We start from the raw sequence: 27,279 nt of genomic DNA on the forward strand, positions 1-27,279 counted from the left end.
TCCTGCCTGTGTCACAAATAAGGTATCAAAGTATGCTCATCTGACCGTGATTTATTGCCCCAAACCCCTGAGCTTCCGGGGGCTCCGCTAGCTACCTGGAACCCCACGCCAATTCGTGAGTGCCAGTGTCACAAATAAGGTATTAACATATGCTCATCTGACCGTTAGTAAAATGCCTATACCCCTTGAACTTCCGGGGGCTCCACCCCTTGATCCCCCCCAAAAAGTTTTTGCTCATTTCGCCACTTCCGGTGTCACTATTACGTACCAATATTTTGCTCGCATAATTTCAAATTTGGGCCCCCCTATGAAATCCTGGATCCGCGCCTGCTCTAAACTATGCCTCCAAAAGAACCGTGCATCATTTAAATGCACATGACACCACCTCTAGACGTTAGTGCTTCTAAGCGATGTCTAGACAGCAATTCTGAGATTCTGAGATTCTACATTTATATTTTTTCGAGATGGGGGCCTAGGAGTTATAGGGGTTGGTTCTCGCATTCATTTACTACATGTGCATGAATTAATAATCAAAAAAAATTCTAGGGTGGGGGGCTTGGAAGGGCTCTGAACTAGTTATTGGATGCTCTATTGCTTTTGAGTATTCGTTTGCTTGATTAAACAACAAATTAGTATAATCCGGAAGTAACTTCTCTGGAGCTTATTCATGCAACCCATGCAAAACAGGCTCCATGTACAGCTGATCGCGCTAGCTAGCTACTTACTTGTAGCGCGCCAGCTCCAGTTAAATATGGTTGCATTGATTTGGCCAGCGCGCGCCTGGGGGAGTGTCGAGAGAAGTCAGCTTCACAGCCAGTGTTTCTTCATCCTGTTATATCTAAAGTTTAACATAGCCTGATCGGAGATTCTGTTAAGAAAAAGACAAGAATTTCCAGATAACACAGAACATTTTTGAGTGTAAACTGAGGTGAGGATAGGCTCAAACACATACGCCAAGAAGAGCTCTTTATTTTGCTGAAACAGCGCACGTCAACAGGCGAGTGCATAGGCCCATCGACTTGTGTACCGCCGCAACACGTAGCCTCTGTCGTGTGGTAAGTTTATGCACAGCAATACAAAAGTCAATAGCCTACTATTACAATTGTCGATAATGCTTTACATCTACTATCTAGCCGTGGACAGCATTTCATTTTCATGGCTGCAGCTTGTAATGTATATATGAACATATAAAATGTATTAAATATTGGTGTTTTTAATGACAGGTCTAAAAATGGTTCATGATTAATAATACAAAAATAATTGCAATGAATGACGTAACGTTGATTCACTGAGCAACTAGTAATTGACTTGTGTCCAGCCTGATCCAGTCACCCAGGTCTAATTTAGAGATATCTACTGTCAAGTTTCAGTCACAGTCTCTGGCGTACTGATGGGGGGGGGGGGGGGCAGTTGACCCCCCCAAGTAAAATTCAAACGTGATTCTAATTCAATACCAGTGTCAGTGATGTACAAACGTTGCTGCAATCGCATGATTTTGCGAGGTTTTTCTCTCACTTTTGCCCATTATGCCAGAGGCGGCACTCCCGATGGGGGGCACTGTGCCCTCACTTTTTCAAGTACTTCCCAAAAGCCCATTTTTACATAGATCAAGTGCCCCTTTTTCTCTTCTAATAACTGTCCTTTTCCTCTCTTTTTATTTCTGGTGAGTACGTCTTTTCAGGTGCGAGAAATTCCACTTTTCATCTCTGATATTGTTGCCCTTTTTATTTTGACTCATGCCCCTTTCCTTTTTGATTAGTATACTTTTTCCTTGTTGATAAGAACCCCCTTCTCTTTCTCTTAAATGCCCCTTTTCACCTCTGATAAGTGCCTCTTTTATTTTGACATGTGCCCCTTTTCCTTTCTAATATTTAGTACCATATTTCCTTAGGATAAGTGCCCTTTTTCTTTTTATATGGGCCCCTCCTCCTTATAAAAATGCCCCTATTAACATCTGAAATCTTCCTTCAACAGATCCCCCATTTCCATTATCACAAGTGCCTGTTGAGTGTCCCTTTTCAGGGGCAAGAAGTGCCATTTTCACCTCTGATAATTGCCCTTTTTACTTTGACACAAGCACCTTTTTTTCCCTTCTAATAACTGTCCTTTCCCCTTTTGAAAACTGCCTACTTTTCCTTTCTCCATAACATGCACCCCTAAGTCAAGGTGATTTAGAGCCCCTATTTCGTTAATTTTCCCTAGAGCTCGCTCGCCACGCTCTCTCCCATTTATAGATGTTATAAGTATGTTACTTATCAAAGAACTTTTCACTCTTTCTTCATTAGATTGTGCTTAATACTCATCAGGTTTTTTTTCCTTCCTTCTTTATAAGATGTATTTTTTTTGCACTTGGACCTCACAAATCTTAACATTTTTTGCTCGCTCGCCTCGCTTGCTCAAAAATTCAGACCATTACACCCAACTGCAGAGTATGTTGCTTAATTAAGTAAAACATGTATCTTGTTCCACGTAAAAAAAAAAAAAAAAATTATCGATATCATCCCCCAAGTAAAATTCAAACGTGATTCTAATTCAATACCAGTGTCAGTGATGTACAAACGTTGCTGCAATCGCATGATTTTGCGAGGTTTTTCTCTCACTTTTGCCCATTATGCCAGAGGCGGCACTCCCGATGGGGGGCACTGTGCCCTCACTTTTTCAAGTACTTCCCAAAAGCCCATTTTTACATAGATCAAGTGCCCCTTTTTCTCTTCTAATAACTGTCCTTTTCCTCTCTTTTTATTTCTGGTGAGTACGTCTTTTCAGGTGCGAGAAATTCCACTTTTCATCTCTGATATTGTTGCCCTTTTTATTTTGACTCATGCCCCTTTCCTTTTTGATTAGTATACTTTTTCCTTGTTGATAAGAACCCCCTTCTCTTTCTCTTAAATGCCCCTTTTCACCTCTGATAAGTGCCTCTTTTATTTTGACATGTGCCCCTTTTCCTTTCTAATATTTAGTACCATATTTCCTTAGGATAAGTGCCCTTTTTCTTTTTATATGGGCCCCTCCTCCTTATAAAAATGCCCCTATTAACATCTGAAATCTTCCTTCAACAGATCCCCCATTTCCATTATCACAAGTGCCTGTTGAGTGTCCCTTTTCAGGGGCAAGAAGTGCCATTTTCACCTCTGATAATTGCCCTTTTTACTTTGACACAAGCACCTTTTTTTCCCTTCTAATAACTGTCCTTTCCCCTTTTGAAAACTGCCTACTTTTCCTTTCTCCATAACATGCACCCCTAAGTCAAGGTGATTTAGAGCCCCTATTTCGTTAATTTTCCCTAGAGCTCGCTCGCCACGCTCTCTCCCATTTATAGATGTTATAAGTATGTTACTTATCAAAGAACTTTTCACTCTTTCTTCATTAGATTGTGCTTAATACTCATCAGGTTTTTTTTCCTTCCTTCTTTATAAGATGTATTTTTTTGCACTTGGACCTCACAAATCTTAACATTTTTTGCTCGCTCGCCTCGCTTGCTCAAAAATTCAGACCATTACACCCAACTGCAGAGTATGTTGCTTAATTAAGTAAAACATGTATCTTGTTCCACGTAAAAAAAAAAAAAAAAATTATCGATATCATCCCTGGTAGTGTAATCGGAACCATGACGATGTAGGGTATATACCAATGTATGTTTTTTTATGTTTCCTTTTGTAGGTGCCCCCTTTTTTTTTGCCCCCCCCCCTATTTTGGAAGATGCTCCGCTGCCCCTGCATTATGGTGCTTGGTGGTGATACAGATTTTGTTCTGACCCCCAAAAGTTTTTGCTCATTACGCCACTGGTCACAGTAATATAACAACAATAAAAATAATATTAATAATCAAAGTTTATCAAACTGGAAACATTTTATGCAAAAGTTTTGAGTTGATGATGTAAAAGCAAATAGTGGAAAAACAAAACAAACCCTATGCATTAGATTTTTTCCAATGAGGCAAAAATGATCAAAGTTAATCAGGGTTCTATAACAATGGTTAGTTGACATGGTGGTAAACAGATATGATGACCGGTGAGGGGTAGTAGTATACCGGTAGGCTCTTTCTTCTGTGTAGGGGCCTATAGAAGTCAGTATGAGCAAAGGTCAATACCAAGAGCATGTAAAAGTTTTGTTCACATATGAAATGTTGAAACGACTAAAAAAAAAAACCTGTTGCAACATAATTTAATGACATGAGCGTTGTATAGTATCCCATGTTTCTGTATATTATGAATTGGAATAAAGCACACATGCACAGATACATGTACATACATTTAGGGCCCTTTGGTTTTCTCATCTCTCTTTTTTCACCCTCTTCTTGTCATTCATTTAGATTGATAAAATAGTTGAATGTTTACTGTAGCGGCCAGCCGGCTAACCTTCTTATGTGTGAATGTGCCCTCAATGGGGAATCTGTAAAAGAAGAAGAATGACCAATGCGGCCGGCCGTCGGATTGCTTTTTTTCTTTCCATTTAACAACATCAGGAAGTTTTGTTATCAGTCATTAGTGATAAAGTTCAAAACAGTTTAACTCTACTTCCAAAGATTCAAGGAGCCACTGTAAAAGCATTAGGAAATGGTCAAAGGTAAAAGCAAGGCTATGTATCCAACTTGACTCAGAATTCAACATTTTGTTGAAAGCTTGTATAGGAGTAAAATTACTATGAAACATAAATAAATGTTGATAGACATATATATAGTGAAGAAAATTACTTTGTTGTTTCAAACTTGAAATATATAGGATCCCTCCTCTACCCCCCTGTAAATTCTGCAGTGTGGAAAAGCTTCTCAGTGGAGCGATGGACAAGCAGTGTAGATGTATTTTTAATGAATTACAAATAATATTATTGTTGATTAAAGGTAAAGACCAGTATTGGAAACGCCCCAATTTCAAAAAAATGAAATGGAAGCTCTCATTACCAATCATGTGAAAGAATATGTTTTGACTAGTACATGATGATAACAAATTTGCCGGGAAACCGCCTACTAATTCATATATTTGGTAAATTTGTTTCTCTCATGGTCTGTGAGAGATATAGGGTAGTCCCATATACATCTTTCTGTGTATAGTGCTAGTAACTTTACGAAGAATGGGCCAAATTTCTTATCATTTTGATGATTCTAGAACCTTGCAGATGCTAGATGCTAGATGATCAACCTTTTCTGATCAATTCCACAACGTTTCTTTCACAATGCAATCGCATGACCATAACTGGTCTTTACCTTTAACAATTTGCTTGAGAGTTGAGACTACATGTACAGTTAAGAACTAAATTATTCATACCCCTTGTACATGTATTCACCTGTCTTCTCTGGCTCCGTTAATAGTAAGACAATGTCTTGTAATGCCCTCCCATAGCTCATCAATACACCACTGCAAAGATTTCATTTCATTGTATAAATAAGCTGTAGACCTGTGTATTTTTAAGGGAATTGCTGTTCTATTGAAACAATTATAATGCATCCTAATGTATACATCTTCCCAAAAGTGCTGTTGTTACATTGGTTATAATTTAAATTTTCTTTCCTGTGTTTGTAATTTTGTGGTCTTCTTATCTTACCTTTATTGATGTGAATGTGAGTATTGAGTATTAGTGCTCATGTAAACCAATTTCATTAGTTTCTATCCCGACGACTTTCACGTGTCAAGAAGTATAGTTTCCCGGCATTGAGATGAGTTGGCTTAGAGATGGAAACGAGCTCTGAATTCTGGAGGATATACAGAACAGGTGCTGCGTCAAGTCCATTGACATACTGGATAAAATCATAATCCTGTTTTGGGGAGCCGACTTGACACAATATGGAGTGTGGTGGGACTACATGTAAGACTCGATTGAGCGCGGAAGGGAATTGCTGAGGGGTGGGGTTGCTTTTTCCTGGTTCCTACATATGACTGATCTCTATTGCATGGAAAGGAAATTTGCGACTTTGAAATAATTTTTAATTTTTAATTTTTTTCATATTACACACATTTTAGAGTGCCACTGAAGTTTTAATTGCTGCTGATGCTTGTCACACCTGTCCTGTCAATGTGTGGTAGGAAGGTTGCAGAAATCAAGATTACAGTATGAAAAGAAAACCTTCACGTCACAAGATATCCTTGAGATAAGACAGAACATGGCTTTGTGTGTATGAGATACTTTAGCCTACTTTATATATATTTTGGGGAGCTATTTGTCATTTTTCTTTGGTGCGAGCAATATTTCAGCACAGATATTTGTATGCAATCTAAAAGAATTTTTCTTTAGTAAAAAAAAAAAAAAAACTGTTTTTGCACTTTCTTAAACTGAATTGATTACAGCTATTGTGTATATCCTTTACTGACATTACCAATCATCAGTTAGATGATGATAAAGAAAGAGAATGTTCTAAACCACTGTTTGTTGTTATTATCATCATCGGAAGCCAACCAAGACATGTAATGCCTTTGATCATGAACTTACAATCGCTAGCCTTGAGACCATGCCAAATAAGGCTATGCTTGGAAACCTTTTTCACAGATGTTTCTAAAGTGTCACTTCTGCCATTGTATGAGAAGAACACAAAGGCTTTCAAGGATATGATATACATGTACAGACAATTCTGGATGTTACCCACTGGATGTGAATAACAGCATGGAGAACCATTACGCTTTGAATGAATGTGAAGGTTACACACTCATTCTCCAATGATCAGGATCTAAATCATTTAAAATGATCTAATGATCTATACATTGAAACCTTTCTTAGTGACCACCTCTCTATAAAGACCACCTCTGTATTTTGGTCATGCATCTGGTCTCCCTCTAGAATGAAATATGTTTTGAAGAACCTGTCTAAAAAGGCCACCTGTCTACATTGGCCACTTTCCCTCAGGTGGCCTTAATAGACAGGTTTAACTGTACATGTACAGATGTAAATCTCGGATTACATTTTGACAGTTGCATGCTTCAATGCATAACAAATCTCTCTGTTTAAGTTTTGAAAGACAAGTGTGACTTTTTTGTTCAAAGGCAACAATTCAATAAAATATTTACACTGACTGAAATAGTGCAGCCAACTTTTTCAATGAAAAGGTACATCTGAGATCAGCTTGATTACTTGATTTTTATCCCTGCAATAATGATTAAATCGGGTTCACTCTGGGGTGAAACGAAACGACAGATCTTTTCAATTGAAACACTGCTCATTGAAACAAAAATACATGATATGTATGGAGAGATAAAAACAGTCCATTGTTGAGCTGCAGTGTTGTTGTTTTGAAAGTAAATCGACCTCAATTAAATCACTATATCATGGTTGTTTAGTTCAGATAATGGCCGTTAAAATATCTTATGAAAACATTTTTTTTGCACAAAAAATGAAGGATTTTCTAACATGACTTCAATTTGTTATGAAACCACAGTCAACAATGGACTATTGTTATCTCTTATACTATATTTTAAGCTAAATTATCCCTAGGACATACCTGATATTCAGTTTTGATAGGTAGTGCTTATGTCTAGGTCTGGACAGTGAAATACTTACATCCACTATGAATATGACTGACAAAGAAAGCGGACAAAACATACAGTTCCTCAGGTAGACAAAGGAACATCCCTTCACTGCTATTATGTAAAAATGTGTAGAACAGGTGTGACATGCAAATTCACTTTTTACATAATAGCAGTGAAGGGATGTTCCTTTGTCTACCTGAGGAACTGTTTATTTTGTCCGCTTTCTTTGTCCATCATATTCATAGTGATCACAGCCCATATTTGACTATGACAAGGTGATTGGCCATACATGTATTATCAGAAACCACACACTTGGCAGATAACACATGTTGAGTCTGTATCTGTGTACAATATAGCAAACATTTATAGGCTTAATTGGTCACCACAAACCAATGTCTAATTGAAAAATAACACAGGGTAACGTACTAATTTTGCATTGTTAAAGGTTCTATTTAGCCTGAAAAAATAAACTTACGCAATATGAAATATATTGTGCATATATATTTTGTTAAGAGTAGAAAATCAGATTGTTGAGACAGTTTCTGTGTTTTACTTACCTTATCTGCTTTGCAAACACTCTTAAGATCAAAAGATATGATCTTCTATGTTATAATTAAGGGGTATACTCATAATTTGAATATTTGACATGGCCTGTGAATTGTTTATTGCTATGTTGGACATGCAAGGTTTGATAATGATGTATTGCTGATCCATGCCAAATACTGCAATGTGTTTCAAATGTTTCTGCAATTTGATGGCCCAAATAAAGAGGTATCATGAGGCGCTTCTTCATCATCTCGAGATCGCCAAGTAGCCCGCAATTTCTGATTTGGGAAATAATCCCGAAGTTACAAATCGCGTCTTCATCAGCTCGAGATTCGACCTCGAAACTTGAAACTCGACCATGAGAAATTAGCTCGAGATATTTTGCTCAGCGTTCGCGCATAGTGCGAGTCTTCTGTCTGGTGAGGACGCATCGGACAAATAGCTGGATATTTTGCCAAATAGTGGGATATTTTGCAAACTATCCAAATATATCTTGGGTTGACAATCCCGACCAAATATCCTGCTAGTTGCAACTTCGGGCTGATGAAGACACAAATTAGCTGGATAGTTTGCAATTAGGATAATTCAGATACCGGGATATTTGGCAATCTGGAGCTAGTGAAGACAGGCCTATGCAATGAGATGGCTGCTCTCCTTGAATCACAGCCGTGTGAAACAGACAGGTGTATTCTACGTGATGGTGGTGATTAAGCAAATTTGAGGAAAAGCCCAAGGATTGTTGGAACTCTGTTGTTATGTTGTAATGGGGATATTCTGTAACAGCCTGTACAAACTTCTAATGCAAGAAAAGTGTCAGTTTTTATTCTTAATGGAGGTGTGGAATTCATATGCTGTTGTTTTGTTTGAAATTTGACACACCTACAATGTTTGTTTGCATTGTTATTGATCATGATGGGCAATCAGGCCAAATGATTTCATTTGCAACCAAATGGAAAGAATGCTATCTCCGGATTTGCATCTGTAGGCATTTCTATATTCTTTAAATTGCTCGATACGGGAATGAAAAAATAGCCCCTCTTCCTTACAATACTATATAGGCAAGTGCTGAACCCCCCCCCCCACCCCTCCCCGACGTTGAAAATGGGGAGGGAGTAGAAAAAAAATCTCTTTACTAGAATCAATCATTTATACTTCCCATATATAGAACAATGGCTTCAATAGATCAATTAGATAGGCCTCATTATAGATGTCTGGAAACTGGAAAATACTAATATTATTTCATGTTTGTAAGGTACAATGGCTTACAATGTCTAACCAAGCTGTAGCCTGTAGGCCTTCTGTGAATTAGAAGTTATCATCATCAGCCATGACAACATTTCACAATGCAATTGCAATTCTGATGGCCAAAGTTGGAGTCATTCCAGATTTGATATTCCATAGATAACTTTCTTTCCACAGTTTCCAGGCCATCTATATCTCATAGATACATGTAGAATCCTTCCTACTGTCATGCTAGTCCGCCATATGTCTATCATGAAAGCTACATAGCTCTTAGGCCTCTAATATGATATAGGCAGTCAAAGTAAAGTACCCTGTGTCCACACACAACATTTTCTGTGATTAGGGGTGATTAGTTATACGATGACATTGTATGTGTGGACGCTTACTAACGATATGTAGTATAATGAAACGTTGTATAACAAAACGCGGGTTTGGGCATCGTTTCGAAATAGAACTCAATAAAGAATCACGCCTAATCACGGAATGTGGTGTGTGTGGACGTAACTAGTCGAACTAAAATGGTATAACTGGGCGAGGCTTAACGTGACCTCGTTTGAAAGGAGACCCGACCTCTCTTTTCCGTTTCCATTCCATGACCGCAGTAGCAAACTGCGCACCTATACAACGTTTTTCTGTAGAGTTTCGGGATTACTTTGTGTGTGTGTGGACACCCTGTAATTGATACGATGATTCTTTATACAACGTTTCTTGTGTGTGGACACCCTGGAATTTATACAACGTTTCGTTATAGAGTTTCGGGATAAATTGTTTTGTGTGTGGACACGCTGATAGTTTGAGGAGGGAACAATGTATTTGTTTAACCCACACAGTTTTCAGATATTAATGTGCATTACGGTTGATGCAAACTTTTACAAAAGTTTACATTTTCGGTTTCAGTCAGCCCGGAAATTCTACCAAATATTACAATGAAACGATAATCACTTTGTTTTTTTCACTTCCTTGAGGGGTCGTAAAATTGACCATAACAATTTGAAATGTTATGTATTGATCCCCATTTACGATCAATGACTTTACAAAATAACCTACTTTATGATAAGATTTCCAGACTATGATGTGGCTGTCTATCCAGAGCTTGTCATAGTATATTGCATCTTTGTGGACCATGAAGCCTGCATGTATTTTAAAGCTACACTGTAATACAAGGAGGTGTGAGGAAGGTTCACCCTGAGACTCAAAGCCTTCAATCTGTGCTAGAGTTTTGCATAGTAGCAGTAAGCCGCCTCATCCAGAAACACGCACAGTAGTATGCAAAAACAGGAAGCGGCCCGTTATAAAGACAGCTTGCTTATCGCCCTCGTAGATCAGGCCTATCCTCCGCCTGAACCCAGTTGAAATAGTCCTGTTTGTTTTTATTCTGGAAATCTGTCCTAATAGGTCTCCATTATGGATACCAGACCTACGCCATTACCTTGGTCTAGTTCCAGGGTCTGCCTAGCCTAGCATCCAGGCTAACATACCATTTGTAGGATGTGATAAATGCTGATGATGCCCTAGTATGCAAGCACATACTCTAATTTGACACTAACCCATAATTCCTGCAGCTTTGAGCAAAGCCTAGCTCTGTCAGTCTCTGGCTGTGTCCGGAGTAGCTACAGTACATAGTCTATGCAGTATAATGTCAGCTTAGTCTTACAGTGCAGACACTGTTATTCACAGTGACTTACAAGAGCTTGTGCCTGCAATCTTCATTGTAGGTGTACACCGTCGGGATAATTCCTTGAAATGTAGTCGCAAGGACTGGATCATTAATGCTCTTTAGAAGTGCAAAGAGGCAATACACACTATATTAATAAGTGCTGTACATACCACATAACAGAATATATGGTGACAGAAAATATTTAAATGAAGGATCCTTGCTCAAAGGCTGTAATCACATTTGGTTATTGTTTTTTTCTGTTTAATCAAGTGGTTTCTGGGGTCTATTGGGTTTTTTGATTGTTTCAATGTTTTTTTTTGTCTGACCCGACGGCGATGAGTGTTGTCAGTCTGGTTGAAAAGTTTGGTGTTTGGATTCTAGTGTATGCCCTTGGTCTTGCCTTTTTTGCTCCTTATCATGCAATTAAATCTAGAAAGCTTACAGTATTTTGGGTTTCTGTAACAAGAGAGTTTGAGCTTTTTGTTTCCGTACAGACTGTATTAATTACAATTCATTCCCTATTTCACACCCGACCTCTTTTGAGAATATTTACAAACGAGAAGAAAGAGATGTTATAATATTTTGTGCATGTTCTTTCTGTTCATTTGGAGTATCACCAAAATTTGATAACGTTAAAAAAATGTTGACATTACTTATGCTACTTCTTAAAATTTGCTTTATGAGGGGAAAATGCTAACATGTATATTAGTCTTTCTAAGGTACATACACTTAACATGTAAGGTCTATTTAGCTTTGAGTTGAGACTACAATACAAATAAACTTTAGAGAACATGGCTCATGTTCAGATGATGTGAGGATGTGTCTATATCTAAACATGATAGCATCATCAAAAATAGTGTGTACATGTATCTATCCTTTTCTTTTCTTTGTTAAACCTCTCATGAGTCCTGACTGTGCAAACTAATGCAAAATTTCCACTTGCCTTTCATCTTTGACACACTAACCATTTATTGTATCAATTGTTATTCTGGAAAATTGACAATAGAGCCATATCATGTACATAACATATTGAAAGGATATGAACTGGTGTCATGATGTCATCTTAGAATCCCAGTGAACCAGTCTGACCACATCTCAAGGAGTAAAGGCAGTGAGATCATTGGATAAGAACCTGGAAGAAGGGGTCTTAATCTTGGAGAGAACCACAGTAACAGGAAATATTTGTTATTTCTAAGCTTTTATTGTTCCTTGTAATTGGCAGTCTTTTCAACCTGCAAGGATTTGTTTTGTTTTGAACGATTGTCGGAGGATAGAGTTATTCGATGTCATGTAACCCAAGTACCAAATATAATTACATGTTCTTTGTGGAGGACGCTAAAATACATAGTGTGTACACAAAAATGACTGATGTGCTTTGCTGTAAAGAGAAAGAAAGAAGGTGATACTTTTCATTTTCTAATGTTATTTAGTATGCTAAGTTTGATTTGTGTGAAAGAAAAGGTAAACAAAAAAGAGGAAAAAATGTAGTTTTTAAAGTAGCCCTTAATAAACACAATTTTTTAAAAATAATGAATTGGCAGAATATTAAATGAGACAGCAAAGACAATATGAAAGTATGATGCAAACCATTCAATGTATACGTGAGAGCGAGATTTGAGCACAACACCAGATATGGATGTGATATAATAATAGCTGTGTAAAAGTCAACATTGAACAAGGCTAAATGAGAGGTGTTTTGTTTTTATTCACTCCGACATTAATTGCATGCGTCACAAAGAATGCAATGATCTCATTATTCTCATGTGGTAATAATAATGACGCAATGAATAATTATGAAAAAAGTGGCCTTCAAAATTTGCATATCCTAATATAGAGCGTAGGTTCTGATAGGCATTTGTTGCTTAGCGCTAAACAGTGCATAACAATGCTAATCATACATTGTAACAAAAGACTCCAAATGATGCAAGATGATTAATGGAAAACCCCCAATTCTGATGCAGAGTATGTGATGATTCATCACATGTGTCATTAATAAGATGAGTTGCAATTATGATCGTGTGAACCTAGGCTATAGTGACCTCATATTTGTTTGTGTTCCACCATGGCCAATTTCTACTGAATCAGGATCATTTTGGAAGGGTTTATCAGACAATAAATGATTAATATGTAGACTTTCTGGCTAATAGTCAGAGCTTAAGATAATTGTGGTTTGTAGATTGAAAGCCTCTGATAAAAAAAAACAGCAGGATTGCAAAGGGTATCTATTTCAGTTATTTTGTGAAATATTGGGAGTTGGAGTGGCAAACTATATATTGTATCATCATGGTATCATAGTTTTAAAAGTTGAATATGAAATTGATATGCTGGGGTATGAATTGTAGTTGAAAATCTCTTCAATTTCAAAAAAAGTTTTTTTTTTTTATAAACAATTCTCTATCATGTATGTGTTTGTGTGGGAGGGGGGGGGGTGGAGCAGAACCCCATGTGCCCCCTTTGTCCTGTTATTGAGTAGTTTACTGCTTCTGAAACAATGGCAGGAAGGTCAAAACATACACAGGTTAGCAAGTGCTATCTATACCTGGTCACCGTCATTTGTATGCCTCTATTTGTGTAACTGTAATGCCCAGTTCAGTCGTATGATCTACAGTGTAATCATGATCACGATTTGCCTGTTTTGAACCTCCAGGCCCTAACTCTAAAATCACTTTGAGATTCTTTGATGATTTGGAGACCCTAGATGGCAATCATTTTGACTTTAATCATAACCCACTTCACCTTTTTTAACCCTGTAAATAGTATCGCTTTAAACCTTTTGTGCCCAGCTTTAGAACATGATGTTTTCAAGAATGAGATACAAATCTGAAGAGGAAAAACAGTTACTGTACATTGTGTTCTTATAAATGCCAATCTATATTACCTGAAGATATTTTCAGGGTTTTGTTATAAATGTACATTACCATTTCAGCTTCTACTAGATTGAATTCCATGCTAATTGCCTTTGAATAAGAGGCGAGTTGGCTCAGTCGGTAAAGCGTCCGCCTGTCGAACCAAAGATCCCGGGTTCGACTCCCACCAAGGCAGATGACTGAAGCCTGCGTTGTGTGTTAACGTGCCCCTTCCCTTATTCATAGACGAAGGTTATGTTAAGTGGGAAACACTCCGTCCCTCGGATAGGACGTTAAATGGAGGCCCCGTGTAGAGAAGAGTCACTACCTTTGCACGTTAAGAACCCACTGAACTATTCGTATAAGAGTAGGGGGAAACCCCGGTGTAGTGGTCCACCTGCACACATCCCAGCATAGTACGATTATACTCTGTAAAGAGGTCTGTACTCACCCAGGAAGAAGAAGAATACATGCAGTACTCATCGCTTACATTTTTTAAAGGCCTAATTTTTAAAGACATGATTTAGTGTTTGATTCCCAGTTTATTGCAGTGGATTTTCAATGATAACATACTATAAAGTGCAATGTGCTTTGCATTTATATATCCTTCAATGCATACATGTAAACTAGAGTTTGCTTAGTTGCCTACATGCTAAAAAAACAATGTTTTGGTAAATTGCTACGATTCTTGCATCATGTAGAGGAGCCATTAGAAGCCAAAATAATAGTTTAGCCCCCCCCCCCCCAAATCCACAAACTAGTGAACCTGTATTACCAAGGGGGTATCTACCAGTATGTCCAGATGTGCCAGAATAATTATGATGATGAAATACTTTGTGCAATATCCCGTTGCAAAATACACCCCAACAACAAAAAAGTAATTGTTTGTAAAATAAGAACATTACAATACCAGAAGGACGTGAGAACGCAAATCTCTTTTTCTTTCTTTTTTCACCGGAAAAATTAGAGGTGAATGTGCTATTTATGTGGATGGACATCCTGGTTTAAGCGTCACAAATATAGGTTCAATAAACTAAAAAAATACTTGTTCAGTATAGATAAGGGACTGAGGGTCATTATAAAGATAGATAAAGTCACCTGGAGGGAGTGTCATTTTGAGAATCTAGAAGAAGAAGGAATTGTTGTATTTGAGAAGTTGCAGTAATTTGCAGAAGGAGACAATTGTAGAGTTTTCAGGTTAAGTAAAGTAGTAGAATTTAGCATTTATCTACTTGTATTTGGTTGCTGTTACACAAATGTGGTTAAAACATGACAAGACATGACAGAGAAGGAAATAAGATTGTAAAGATTATTTAGAAGAAAGTATTTTTTGTGGATCCTATTTGGAATAGAATTACATGGTAAAGTGGTAGCCTTTCTTTGTATTTCATAGCACGTCATGTCATGACTCTATAATTCTTGTGAATTTACCAAAGGACATTGACTGATCAAGAAGTTACTAGCCATGGAGTACTAGCTAGCGAGAGCAGTCTGAGCAAGAAGTTGCTAGTAACTTCTTGGACTGATCAATGTATTTCTTCTTGCCTAAATTCTGATATATTTTGCTTAGAGCCAGAAGGATGTTTACTCAAAACTTCCACTTTGAGTTAACACCCTTCTGACTCTTGACGGTGGATGCGATCAGTTCTCCGTGATTGTGTTTTGTGCCATACACAGCTACACATACCACCTAATAAAAAAAATTCAATTTCAAAGTGTGGATTTCAAATTTTCAATCTAATTACACAAATACATGTAGCTCTTTCAATACAACAGACAAATGATCATTTTCCTTCATCAATTTTCCAAACATTTTGAGATTGTATACATGATTATTGGACCTGTGAAAGCAGGTATTTGACAAATTTCAGAAATTCCAGTGCTATGGGAAGCAAAAATGATAAAAATAAAACTAAACAGCACTATAAAGTCCCGCATGTGCTCCACATATGTGACTAAGCGTTCTTTTCTTAGGCCAATCCAGACGTACATGTACTATGTTTATCTTCTTCGTTTGTGACCCAACTTTAAATTTACTTCACAACCATAGCAGATATGGTTTATTTGGATATGAATCCATAAGTACTTTCTTTTATTCAATAGTTTTAACGGTCAGTGCAAAGTGTTGGATTTTCCAAAAGATTTTTTTGTATTACCAGAACTGAGAACAGCATGAACATATATTTATTTTGAGTTCATAGGAAGGTCAAGTAGCTCTTGAGTTTGTGGTTCAGGTTCAGGGAATATGAACCTTTGTTTTTGTTGGAATATTGTCAATGAATAATTGACATTTAGAGAGAAGAAGAAAGAAGAGTATGATTACTGTAGAATTGGTCACTTGAATGAGAGCTGTTATATCAATCATATTGTCATATTGTCATTATTGATAGGAAATTAACTATTGAGTGAAATCAATACCGTGTGATGATACGAGTAGGATGTTGAACTCTGTAAAGTGATGTGAATTTACACTTGTAGCTTTCTGACTCTCACCATAACATACATAGGCCCTATAGGCTCTCAAATTTTCCTTTTGTAATCTTCAACAAATTCATAAGCATCATGTTCATTCTTTTATGGTTATATCTTTTCCAGGAATATAAAGGAGTATAACAATAACAAAGAATACAAGAAAACAAAGTACAATAATAAATACAATAACAGGAAAAAAGAAACCATCAACTAAATACCTGTGGGTTACCATAAGAGATCAAGTTTCTGAAGAAAGCTCTTGTCATTAGCTGAACAAATACCGGTCATACATAGCTCATGTATACATAAATATACTACATAATACATTAAATATGTATGATGTTGTGAAATGTTTATTTGTTTCATAATTCATATTGACATAAAAAAAAGCTTTGTGTCAATTGGCTAATTGAGCTGATCATATTATTCACAGTTTCTCCACATGATATCATGAATCATTTTACTCTTTGATAAAAGTTATAAATGTTGCAATTGTTTGATTTTACGTCTAACAGTGACTTTTGAACAGAGCAGAGACAAGCTATGAACTTGAACTCACACTCAGAGTTCAACATGTGTATCCTAATTTCTAGACAATGTTTGCATAGGCAAGAATGTATTAGCACTGTGGGTGTGTGTGTGTGTTTAGAGAAGCACGGGCATGTGTAATAGACAGCACAGTTACTCTTTTCGTATACATGCACCAGCAGAACAGCTCTTAGTCATTTGTGCTCAGGATTGGAGCTCATGTAAAGCAACTATCATAGAGGAACTTGCGCACTCTCATAACGCAGCCAGGCTCAATGTTGTTTTCCCACGAGTCGCATAGATATATCCCTTCTGAAACTTTCCCATGCAGTTGCGTCTGATAGTGGTACATCGATAGCATAAAAGGGATCTCTCTCTTCGAAGACACGCCATACGTTGGATATATCCCACATGCACTGTTGCTTCAAACTTCGCTCAAGTTCATGGATGCTTACTTCTGCCATTGTTGTGTAGAGTTTTTCTTGTGTGAATTCTTCTGGAGAATAAGTTGAATTCTATTGTGGATATTGTTGTTCTGATCGTAATTGTTTGTGAATATAGGATTCATTCATCTCTGTTGTGACTCTTCTCGGTAAGATTGATGGCTCGTTTTGATAAGTTTGCTTTGATATGACTAATTAACATAGCTGGAAATGATATTTGAGAAATCAATTTTACCCTTTGTAGTTACTTATGAGGATACACATTAATACATTCCAATCCTTGAAATAGTTATGGTGGCGTGTATTTCTCATTGCTAAACTTGTATTTTACTTGCACATGTGTAGCTACATGTATCTGTTTATCCAATACACCCCATCCTGATAAATTTCTGTATATGGAGAAAATGAAAATGAGGTAGTACACATAGATATGATTAACTCATGTATTCACGTTGCAGAAAAATTCTTTTGTGACTAACCCTAACCCTATAAGTTGAATTTATTAGGCACAAAAACAAAACAAAACAACAAGCACAAAATGTGGGGAAAATACTCTTCAAATTGCCTTGTGTTGTGCTTAATAGGTCTTGAATTACAGAGTGAAAAGTTATTCCTTTCTCAACAAAGTTGCAGTAGCTCATGGGCCTTTTTTATGTTTTACCGTTGTGGAATCAGATTTTTATTATGCCTTCTTCCTGTTGCCCCTCACATACATAGATTACCTGGTACATTGTATCATGGATCTCTGTATTATCAAGTTATTCATAGATTATAGAATTAAGACTTGAAATTCATGTCATTCTGAGCTTGTGATGAGGCATACGGTGTTGGGTTCTCAATTTAATTATTTCTAAATATATCAACATATAGGCCCAAACAGTCTCCCCTCTCACCTTTTTAATTTTTTTCTTCTCTCTCACTTGACCTTTTCTTCTTCTCCCCCTCCCCCTCCCCTCCCCCTATCCTTGTCTCATCTTTTCCTTTATCTATCTTATCTCTCTACTTTGATTTTATCATCTGTCTGTACTTTCTCCTTCTTTCTCCCTTCTTCCCTCTTTCTCTTTATTGTCTCTTCTCTCATCACTTTTTCTTGTTTATCTTTTCATCTTTATTTTTCTCCTCTTTCCATTTTCTCCCCCTCCATTTCCCTCTCTCTCTTTCTCTATCTATTTCTCTCTCTCTCTCTCCCTCTCTCCCTTTCTCTATTTCTCTCTCTCTCTCTCTCTCTCTCTCTCTCTTTCTCTCTCTATTTCTCTCTATTTCTCTCTCTCTCTCTCTCTTTCTCTCTCTTTCCCTTTCTGGAAAACTTTATAGCGTCACATGGCTATGGAATTAGACATTAATTGAAGACACTATAGTATAGGTCAGGTGATTAAGGGGAATGCATTCTACATGCATGTAGTTCAGAGCTAGACAGTGAAGACGTATAATAAAGTACACGCTCCTGTATGTTTTTACCGATAGGCTCTATTTACTTTTAGTTTCATGGGAACATTAACGTTGAAATGGTGGATGGCAGATGGGAGGTTAGAAATATGGTAGTTATTATTTAAATAATCACCATGGTCTTTAATGATTTTTTTTCCCTCTATACAATTTTACTTAATGTAAACAGTGAAGCATACTGGTACTAACTACTGTATGTATTTGATATCATAATAAAAACTGGTTTGATTACTGGTATAAGTTTTGTGTTTAAAGTAGAAGATAAATAAACTTGTTCACCTATCATATTTGTATCATCAATCAAACCTGTTATAGTGACAAATCTCTATTTATAGCACAGTTGGGTTTAGTGTGCATCTCTGTTCTATAAGGTAAAATCTCTTAAAACCACACTTGTCCACAACTAATTCACCAAGGCTATTTTCTTGAAATTAACTTAGAGCTTTTTAGAGATTTCAAACATAATTCAGTTACTTTGTGGCATGAAACTCTCATTAATGTGGGCCCTGTTATTATCAATAACCAGTGTCGCGTTTTTGTAACAAATTTTTTTTGAGCAAATCAAATGCAACTATTTGATTGGAATGTGGAATGGTCTTCCCCAAATCCTTCGCTTTTTTCACCATTTATCCACTTTCAGAACTCAACTAAAGACATACCTATTTCAGATTGCTTACAATTAGTCACTGCCTTTTTGTCTTTCCCAATTAGAATCATGAACCAACATTTTTGGTAGTTTTTCAGTCTCATCAGCGCCTGTGATTAGGTAACTACTAGATATGGGCGCTTAATAAATTCCTGGATTGGATTGGAACTATTTCAGTGGCTTATAACAGCTATTGCAACTTGGTATTGATAACAGATTTTATGAACCAGGGCCCAGCTAGACCACTTTGTGAAAGCTTGCAGTACAATGCATGTGCTGTAGAATCTGGATAGAATTACCAAAACTGATTTAAACGTTTGCATTGAATATCCTTTATATGCAGGTTAGAAGATAGTTTCATCCATAATTATTATTCCATGGTTGACAGTGTGACTGTGGACATACTATCTACTACACCCCCTAGCACTTCTCCCCTGGCTGTATTACTTGAATCATTGATTTCTTCAGACTACTACTCGTACTACCCCCTTGCACAGGATGTGTCTGATTTAAGAGTTCCCCCATGTTTTAGCTCACTCGGCCGTAAATAGATGTCGATTTAAGCTCAGATTTTATTTTTGGAGCATCACCGTCATTTTCTTATCATTTGAATGTAGTGTGAATCCGTAGTGGTGACAAAGGTTTACCACGTGACCCTTCGTCTTCCCCCAGGAAACTCCATGTGCGCCATCACTTCCCATTAAGTAAAGCTTGGTTAAGCATAACCTCCCTTTTGCTTAAGATTCTTTTTAATAAGCTCGCTGAGACTATAATATTTTTACTTAGTATGAAGATAATTCTGACAGAAAAACTATTTTTAAAACTCATCTTTCATCTTTGGTTTGTTTCTTGCAGATCAGAGTACCTCTGTCACGTATGTACTGCAAACAGGTGAGAGGTTGGGTACTGAGGAGATGCCATTCTAGACCAGGTACCTAAAGAAGGAGAGACCAGAAACGACAGGATGACGTTAGTAGTGTTTCAAGAAGGGGGTCAACAGCCATCGACTTCAGGACACCAATGCAGAGCAGGAGGAAACAGAATGGCTAGTGCAGGACAGTCTTCAAAGCCAGAGATGCACAGCAGGGCTGTGCAGACAGGCTTTCCTCACCCCTCTGATAATGCCAATCTGCATCACCCACACCAGCAACTGCCCATCTGTATCTGTGGGCAGGCTGGGGAGGGGAACTGTTGGTGTGAGAGCCTGGGGTTCCTGAAGGACCAGGAGTTATGCAGGGTTGTCCTGCAGAAGGGATGCCCAAGATCTAGGTTTGCTGTCCTGCTCAGCATGCATGAGGAGTTCTGCAAATCAGCCAGGGGAGATCAGATCATCAATACAAGGAGACGAGGAAGTGCCCATGGAGACATCAGGGTGAAGCGCTCTAAACTCGCACCACCGCCAACACTGCCACGGCCCAGAGCTCAAAGTGTGATCGTCCAAAAAACCAGAGCTGCCAACAGGCTCAATGAAGCAAACACCAAAAGAAGTCCTCAAGTATCTGTGAAGCCAAAGAAATCTGTGGATCCTACTCGCCAAGGGCAACAAAAGCAAGATGGCAAAGGAAAGTGTAGTGCCAGAGTCCTACCTAAGAAGGATCAACAGTTTAAAAAAGAAAAAAAGTGCCTTGAAAATAATGCATTGTCAAATGGCACTGCATCCAAAAAGGAGAGCAGTGTTGCTGAAGAGGGAGGTAATTTGGACCAAACTAGCTATGTGTCTAAGGCATGGCTGTTATTTACAGGGTGTGAGAATGGGAAGAAAACCAAAGATTCTGAAGGATCAAAACCTGAAGCATTGTGTGATGATCATCATCATAACAAGGAATCTATTAAAGGTTGTTCTAGTTCTGTCTCTGACACTAAGAGATTGAATAACCAAGCAGCTCATCTTGAAGGGTCCTCCCAAAACGATAGGAAAAAAGATGCAGAAAAGGTTAATAGGATCACTGGACTTAGTGTAAGCTCGAAGAGAAAAGTCACAAACAAATCTGAATCAACCTCAACATCAACTGAAAGCTCAAACAAATATGCCAACCGTTTGAAAGGGAGAAGATCAGATAGTGAATCTCTGCAAACATCCGACGTAGCACAAAGAGGTGGAAAGCCTGATTTCAGTGATGAGTGTGACCGCACTGCCCTCTTGGACAGTGTAACAATAACCGGTGATGATGAAACTGAGACTAATGTCTCTGGAGCATGTCGTCTTGATGCGCAAGATGGTATCAGCGAGGGAGAACTGTCAATGTTTGCTTCTTCAACTCTAGGAGACCCTTGCATGTCATTGATGAACAGGAATATAAAAGATTTGGACCACAGCTCTGAGTTAGCTGGCAGCGAGCTGAATGAAAGATTAAAAGGCAATTGGAAACTGGATGGCTCCTTGACAATACCTGTTAACGGACGTGATCATGTGTCTTACCGGGATAGTGGAATAGGTAGTAGTGGGTCTGTTTGTGAATCAAGACTCAGTGCAACTCACAGTGTCATGGTAGAGGATAAATCTGAGTCAGAAGATGGCATGACCAAAGCAGAGGCAAAGAATTGCCACAAGCCGGACTCTCTGTCAGTTGCCTTCAGTCCACCCCGTGCGTTCAAGGAGGGGGAATGCAATATTCCATCTGAGGGAACCAACAACTCACAGATGTCATGCTCTTCTCTGCTCACACCCGCACAAGGAAGTTCATGTTCTGAATCCACTCTGCAGGTCGAGGATGATTATTTGCTTGGTGCATGTGCAATTGTGAAAAGGGACCATTCTGTTTGCAATGAACATAACTTATCTTCGGAAGGAGATGGAATCCACACCACGTCCTCGAAAGACAAAGCTGTTCAGGGTAATTGCCAGTCGCCTGCTGCCAAGGAAGAGGATTTCTCTTTCATTTCATCTGTCATCGTTATTGAAGATAAAGAAACATCTGAACAATGCCTTTCCATATCAGACAGTAAGTCATGCAAGGTCGAAGGCTCTAGGCCAGTTGATGCAGAGCATTCACATATGGTACAGCTTCACATAAATGTAGATCTCAAAGGAAAGCATGATGCCAAAAATAAATTGAAGAAGGATAATATAATTTTGAAGAAAGGTGACAGAATTGTACATCCGAAAGTGAGCAAGAAGTCAGAGAATGAACGAGCCAAAGAACGCAAACACCAGAGAACGATGAACCCTCGCAAGGTTGGCATCTTGAAGTATCTCATTTGCCAGAGCCCGCTCATTCTAAGTGACTTGAATGACAGTGACTATGAAGATTCAGAAAGTGAATTGGAGGATTTGTCATACAACAAGGAAGATCAATTTGCCACGATGCCAGTTGAGATTGTCCTCAAAATTTTCAGAGAACTTCGCACACGTGATCTTTCTCAGCTCAAGTTCACCTGCAAGAACTTTTACTGGCTGATCACAAGGTTCAACATTATAGGAGTTGACTCCAAGTGGGTGGAGATGGACTCGTACCGCAACGACCCCTGCATGCAGTGCGGTAAGGTGAGGGACAGACGGGGCGATGTCTCGCTTTGCTACTGGCATCCCAAGTACTACTATAGAACAGGGAACGGACGACACCACTGGACATGCTGCCTCAACACCAGCAAGGATGCTCCGGGATGCTGTGAAGGTCTCCATGACAACAAGTGGACGACTTCTAAGGTGATGAAGCGAAGCATCCCTCGGCAGTGGAGTAGTAACATGTGGCATCTCTGTCCTCACAAGGTCAACATGGAGCCATGAAGGCATCTCTGCCCTCACAAGGTTAACATGGAGCCATGAAGGTATCTTCTTTATGTCTTATGCTTCATATCATCTCTTTGGATCCAAAAGGGTGATAATTCTGCGTAAAATTGTCTGAGTTATCGCCCTTCTGGCTTCAAACGGACGGTATCATCTGCTACAAACCATACAGGCATTGATTATTTCATCTCATTAATATTGAGTTTAATATTGCCCGTTTGGTTCTGAGCAGATAACATTATCTACTTACTGTACGTAGTTCTAACATATCTTCAGGCCAGCTCATGGCCTTGTAACTACTCACTCTCAGGAAAACTGGAAAAGTCGCTCCGCTATGACACAAATAGATTACATATTTCACTCTAAATGCAGACTATTTATATGCAGGTTAAACTCATTTTGTTCAGCCATTTTCAATTTCTCGTCTTTTCCATGATGGAAAGACATTTTATACTGCCCTCTTTGTCCACATATGGGTCTTTCTCTATGTTGTGCGAGTCTATTTTTTTTTAAACTTTAAACTTTGTGTAATTTACACTGCACACGTCCATTCTGAATGCCACATTGCCTTTTATATATCAACTCATGTTATTAATGTATGTTTGTAAACATACTTATGATTGTAAAAGATTTGTAAAACTTGTAAGATTGTCAACAAATGGAAAATCCCATTAGAAACGTACATGTGAAGTATGTGATATGTTTTTATTTTATAGATTTAACTGTTTAATGTTATTTTGAAGAGTTTTATTTTTCATTTGTTTGCTTTCTTGTATACACATCATATAATGAAATAGGGAATTTATATATGAAAACCTGCTGGTACAACAGATTTATCTTTAAAACTATTTGCATCAATGAAACCAACTGGTAGAATACATGTACAGACATCATGATCATATATCTACACAACCATTTTGTCACTCCACAATATCCTATTTCAGACATATAATGTATGGTACATGTACATGTGCACATCCAAATATAGTTTTTGGATTACTCACAGTCTCACACATTACACATACTTCTTTGAATTTCATTTGGCAGAAATCACATGCTCATCCTTCCTGATATTTAATGAATAGTTGGGTTTTTTTAATTTTAAAAATTCTGTGTGTATGATTCGTCATGATTTATCAGAAAAACAAGGTTTCCATGTTAAACTGGTCATGTGAATTGTCCACTTTGTTAGGGTAACTTTGGCAGCATAGCTCCAAACCGGATCGTTTCCCTCTAACGCATCCTGTATTGAAGTCGGACCCGATGTACATGTACGTGTAAAAACCGCCCATTTCCTCTAATCAGAGAGCCATGACTAATTCATGTACAAGTCAGAGAAAGCGCTTTGCCTACTGCTCACACATTGCCTTCAATACATTGATCATATACTGCCTACCTGTGAGGTATTGCCTCTAGTCACTGAGCATGGTTGTCAATTAAGACACCGGTATACAAATCTTGAGGTAATTTAGAGGTCACCTAATGATATTCATATGTAGGATCACTGTTGAAAGTCAAAAAGGTGCTAACTCTGTGTTTAATATGAGCTAATGCCCTTCTTGTCCCAAACATATAAACAATATCCACGTATTGGTCACCTTGTCTTTAGTGCTGGTATCATTGATAAACAGGTGCATCAGCAATATTGCAATCAGGGATCTGCTTTGCTACCCTTGGGTCCAGAGAGGCAGTGGGATTAAACGCCTTCTCTCAAAGCATATTTTGCATTGGGCCATAATTGAAACTTTCATCTGCTTGAATGGATTTGAATAACAGAAATTTGTCCAATTTACCACATAGACCTACTTGTTATCTTACTTTTTTTCCCAATGTGATATTGCTTTGCATATGTTTAACATGATAATTTAATACTCTTTTATATTCTATACTGATTTGTAATAATATATTTTGCTCGCTCTTGTAATTATACTGTTCTACTATTATACTAACACATGATAACTGAATCCCTACAAAATTTGTGAGCAGAAAGTTCAAATCAGGAAATGGGAATCACAACAAAAAAGAATAGAAACAGCTTATAAAGATTAATGAACTGGATATATGGGTGAACAGAAATACATGTGATAGATCTAAACATGAATGTGTACTTCTTGTGGAAGGGCATATGGTTTTGCAAAACATTCTTTTCGCTTCTCTTTTATGAATTACAAGTCAGAATCAAGGTTCCCCCATAAAAGTGTTTGCAATGTTTTTTGCAGAAAATATTTTATTGATCTTGAAATGAATGCAAGCAAGAGCCTAGCAGTAATAAGCTTCTCAAGAAGTCTGCCCAGAAAGTCCAAATAAAACCGGCTTCTAAAAAATTCAGGATAGGATTTATATTTAGCCGAGGTTATGGCGTTGAGTAATCTGATCTGAAAAACTGAAGAAGGCCTCTCCAAGACACTCCAATCTTTTCCAATGCAGCAGTAATGCAGTTAACGTCCTTGCCAGAATCTCTTGAATTGTCAATGGAAAGCCAAATTCTTGTTGATTAAATTACATGTTTCTATCAGATTTGGGTTGTCTAAAGAAAATACTGAAAATTTCTTTTGATCCTGAAATTTCATTATTATTAGTTTCTTACATAGAATATATAAGATTTTATGTACATGTACCAAGCTTGCAAATGGCCTAAAATCATTTTTGTTTTAAATGTCATGTCAGCCATACATGTACCTACACAGTGTATTTCCTCAGAAATGTTTATATTCTCTCTCGAAGTATAAGTTTCTTTTGAATTTGAATAGTACTTCCATTGGTTGATTTCTTAATACAGCAGTCATTCGCATTTAAATGTTCCACGTCCTCAATTCCTGTATTTTAATATGTTACACATCAAATCTTTTCCATAGTAGCACTACAGTGTAGCAGCGATATTATCTAAATGTCATGACTGCCAAACCTCTTCTAAGACTTCACAATTCCTTCATTTGAAGCTAAGTTTACATTGATTCTGTCACATCTTTATGGATGATTGCAGTATACATGCAGCAGTCATTTGCATTTGTTATGTTGGCCCATGTTTGTTTGTTTGTGCTATTATCTCTTATATCTCATAGTTGTTTTTGTTGAAAGGGTTATGCCAACATGGCAGCCAAACCTATTCATTCAGAGTTACAGGGGCGTATTTTTGATTTCTCAAAACGAAAGCCAAGTTTTGTTTTGATTGTCCAAGGCCGTCATGGATAGTTTCTCTCCGCCTTGTAGGCTGTAGGCCATTGCTATTGATAGATCCTTTACCATTTCGTCCTGTGCGTCTTGGAATGATGTGTAGAATATTGGCCGATATTCAATGTGTAAATTATTTGTTCCTGTATGAAGAGTTGGATCTAGATATCAGGTCAAAGTATGCTGTGAATTATCCTTCTGTTTGAGGATGTCAGTCTAATCTTGGTTGTTACCAAAGTTTCTTTTCATTTAGCGTGAGAAAAATACTTCTTGTCACGGCATGAAATTCCAACCTTGTTTTTGTCACGGCATCATGGTTTATATGTTCATACAAGAACAATTATAACTGCTGTGCTTTCTGTGTAGTCATAGAGATGCATGCTATCATCCTGGTAACACTAATTGAAGAAACCTTTTTATGTTCTTCTAAATTATTTAAAGATTGTCACACAATTCATATTTGAAGCAAAATGTGTGCAGCCTACTAATAGGCAAAATTCACCAGCCCATGTCCACTTGCCACTTCATTAAACTTGATCTTTGTTACAGCAACATTTGCTTGTTTTTGAATTTATAAGTATTTACCAACAAATTATCTTTAATTTGCTTGAGGTCTCCAGCAACATAAGCGCAAAATAAATCATCTTCATCTGCTTTTTTTCTTTGGGAAATAAGACCAAGATTTCTCAGGATATTTTCTCGACCAAATATCCCGCTAATTGCAACTGCGGTCGATTTGTGATCGAGATATTTAAAATAGCGGGTTATTTGGCAAACTCGAGCTGATGAAGGCAGGCCTATTGTATGGCAATGGCTTGAGCCAAATCCTTGTCTCCTTGCATAATATATACCCTGTCCTGTCCTGTCATGGGATGGACTCCAATGTAGAACTTTAATATAACGAGGCATATGAATTGAGTTTATAAGCCAGCTTGATTTAATACTGTGAGTGTAAGCAGCTGGGACACACGACTAACCCTGACCCCTATCTACATGGCTATTATACTCATAAAACCATGCCAAGTTTAATGGCAAAACCAGAGACAAAAAATAGACAGTTTGCTTTTTGTTATTTGTCTAACTGTTGGAAGGTTAGATACAT

General features: G+C 37.7%; 1 protein-coding gene across 1 annotated transcript; it reads left to right on the plus strand.

The window, feature by feature from the left end:
• The first annotated feature begins 736 nt into the window (after positions 1–736).
• LOC100892718 lies at positions 737–27,279 on the plus strand. The gene is made up of 2 exons (XM_003728260.3): positions 737–1,055; positions 20,135–27,279. The coding sequence occupies exon 2, from the start codon at positions 20,244–20,246 to the stop codon at positions 23,004–23,006; it is 2,763 nt and encodes a 920-aa protein (XP_003728308.2). The 5' UTR covers positions 737–1,055; positions 20,135–20,243; the 3' UTR covers positions 23,007–27,279.

This window comes from Strongylocentrotus purpuratus, unplaced genomic scaffold (genome assembly GCF_000002235.5).
Source record: "Strongylocentrotus purpuratus isolate Spur 01 unplaced genomic scaffold, Spur_5.0 spur5_scaffold_2, whole genome shotgun sequence".
NCBI classification, from domain to species: domain Eukaryota; kingdom Metazoa; phylum Echinodermata; class Echinoidea; order Camarodonta; family Strongylocentrotidae; genus Strongylocentrotus; species Strongylocentrotus purpuratus.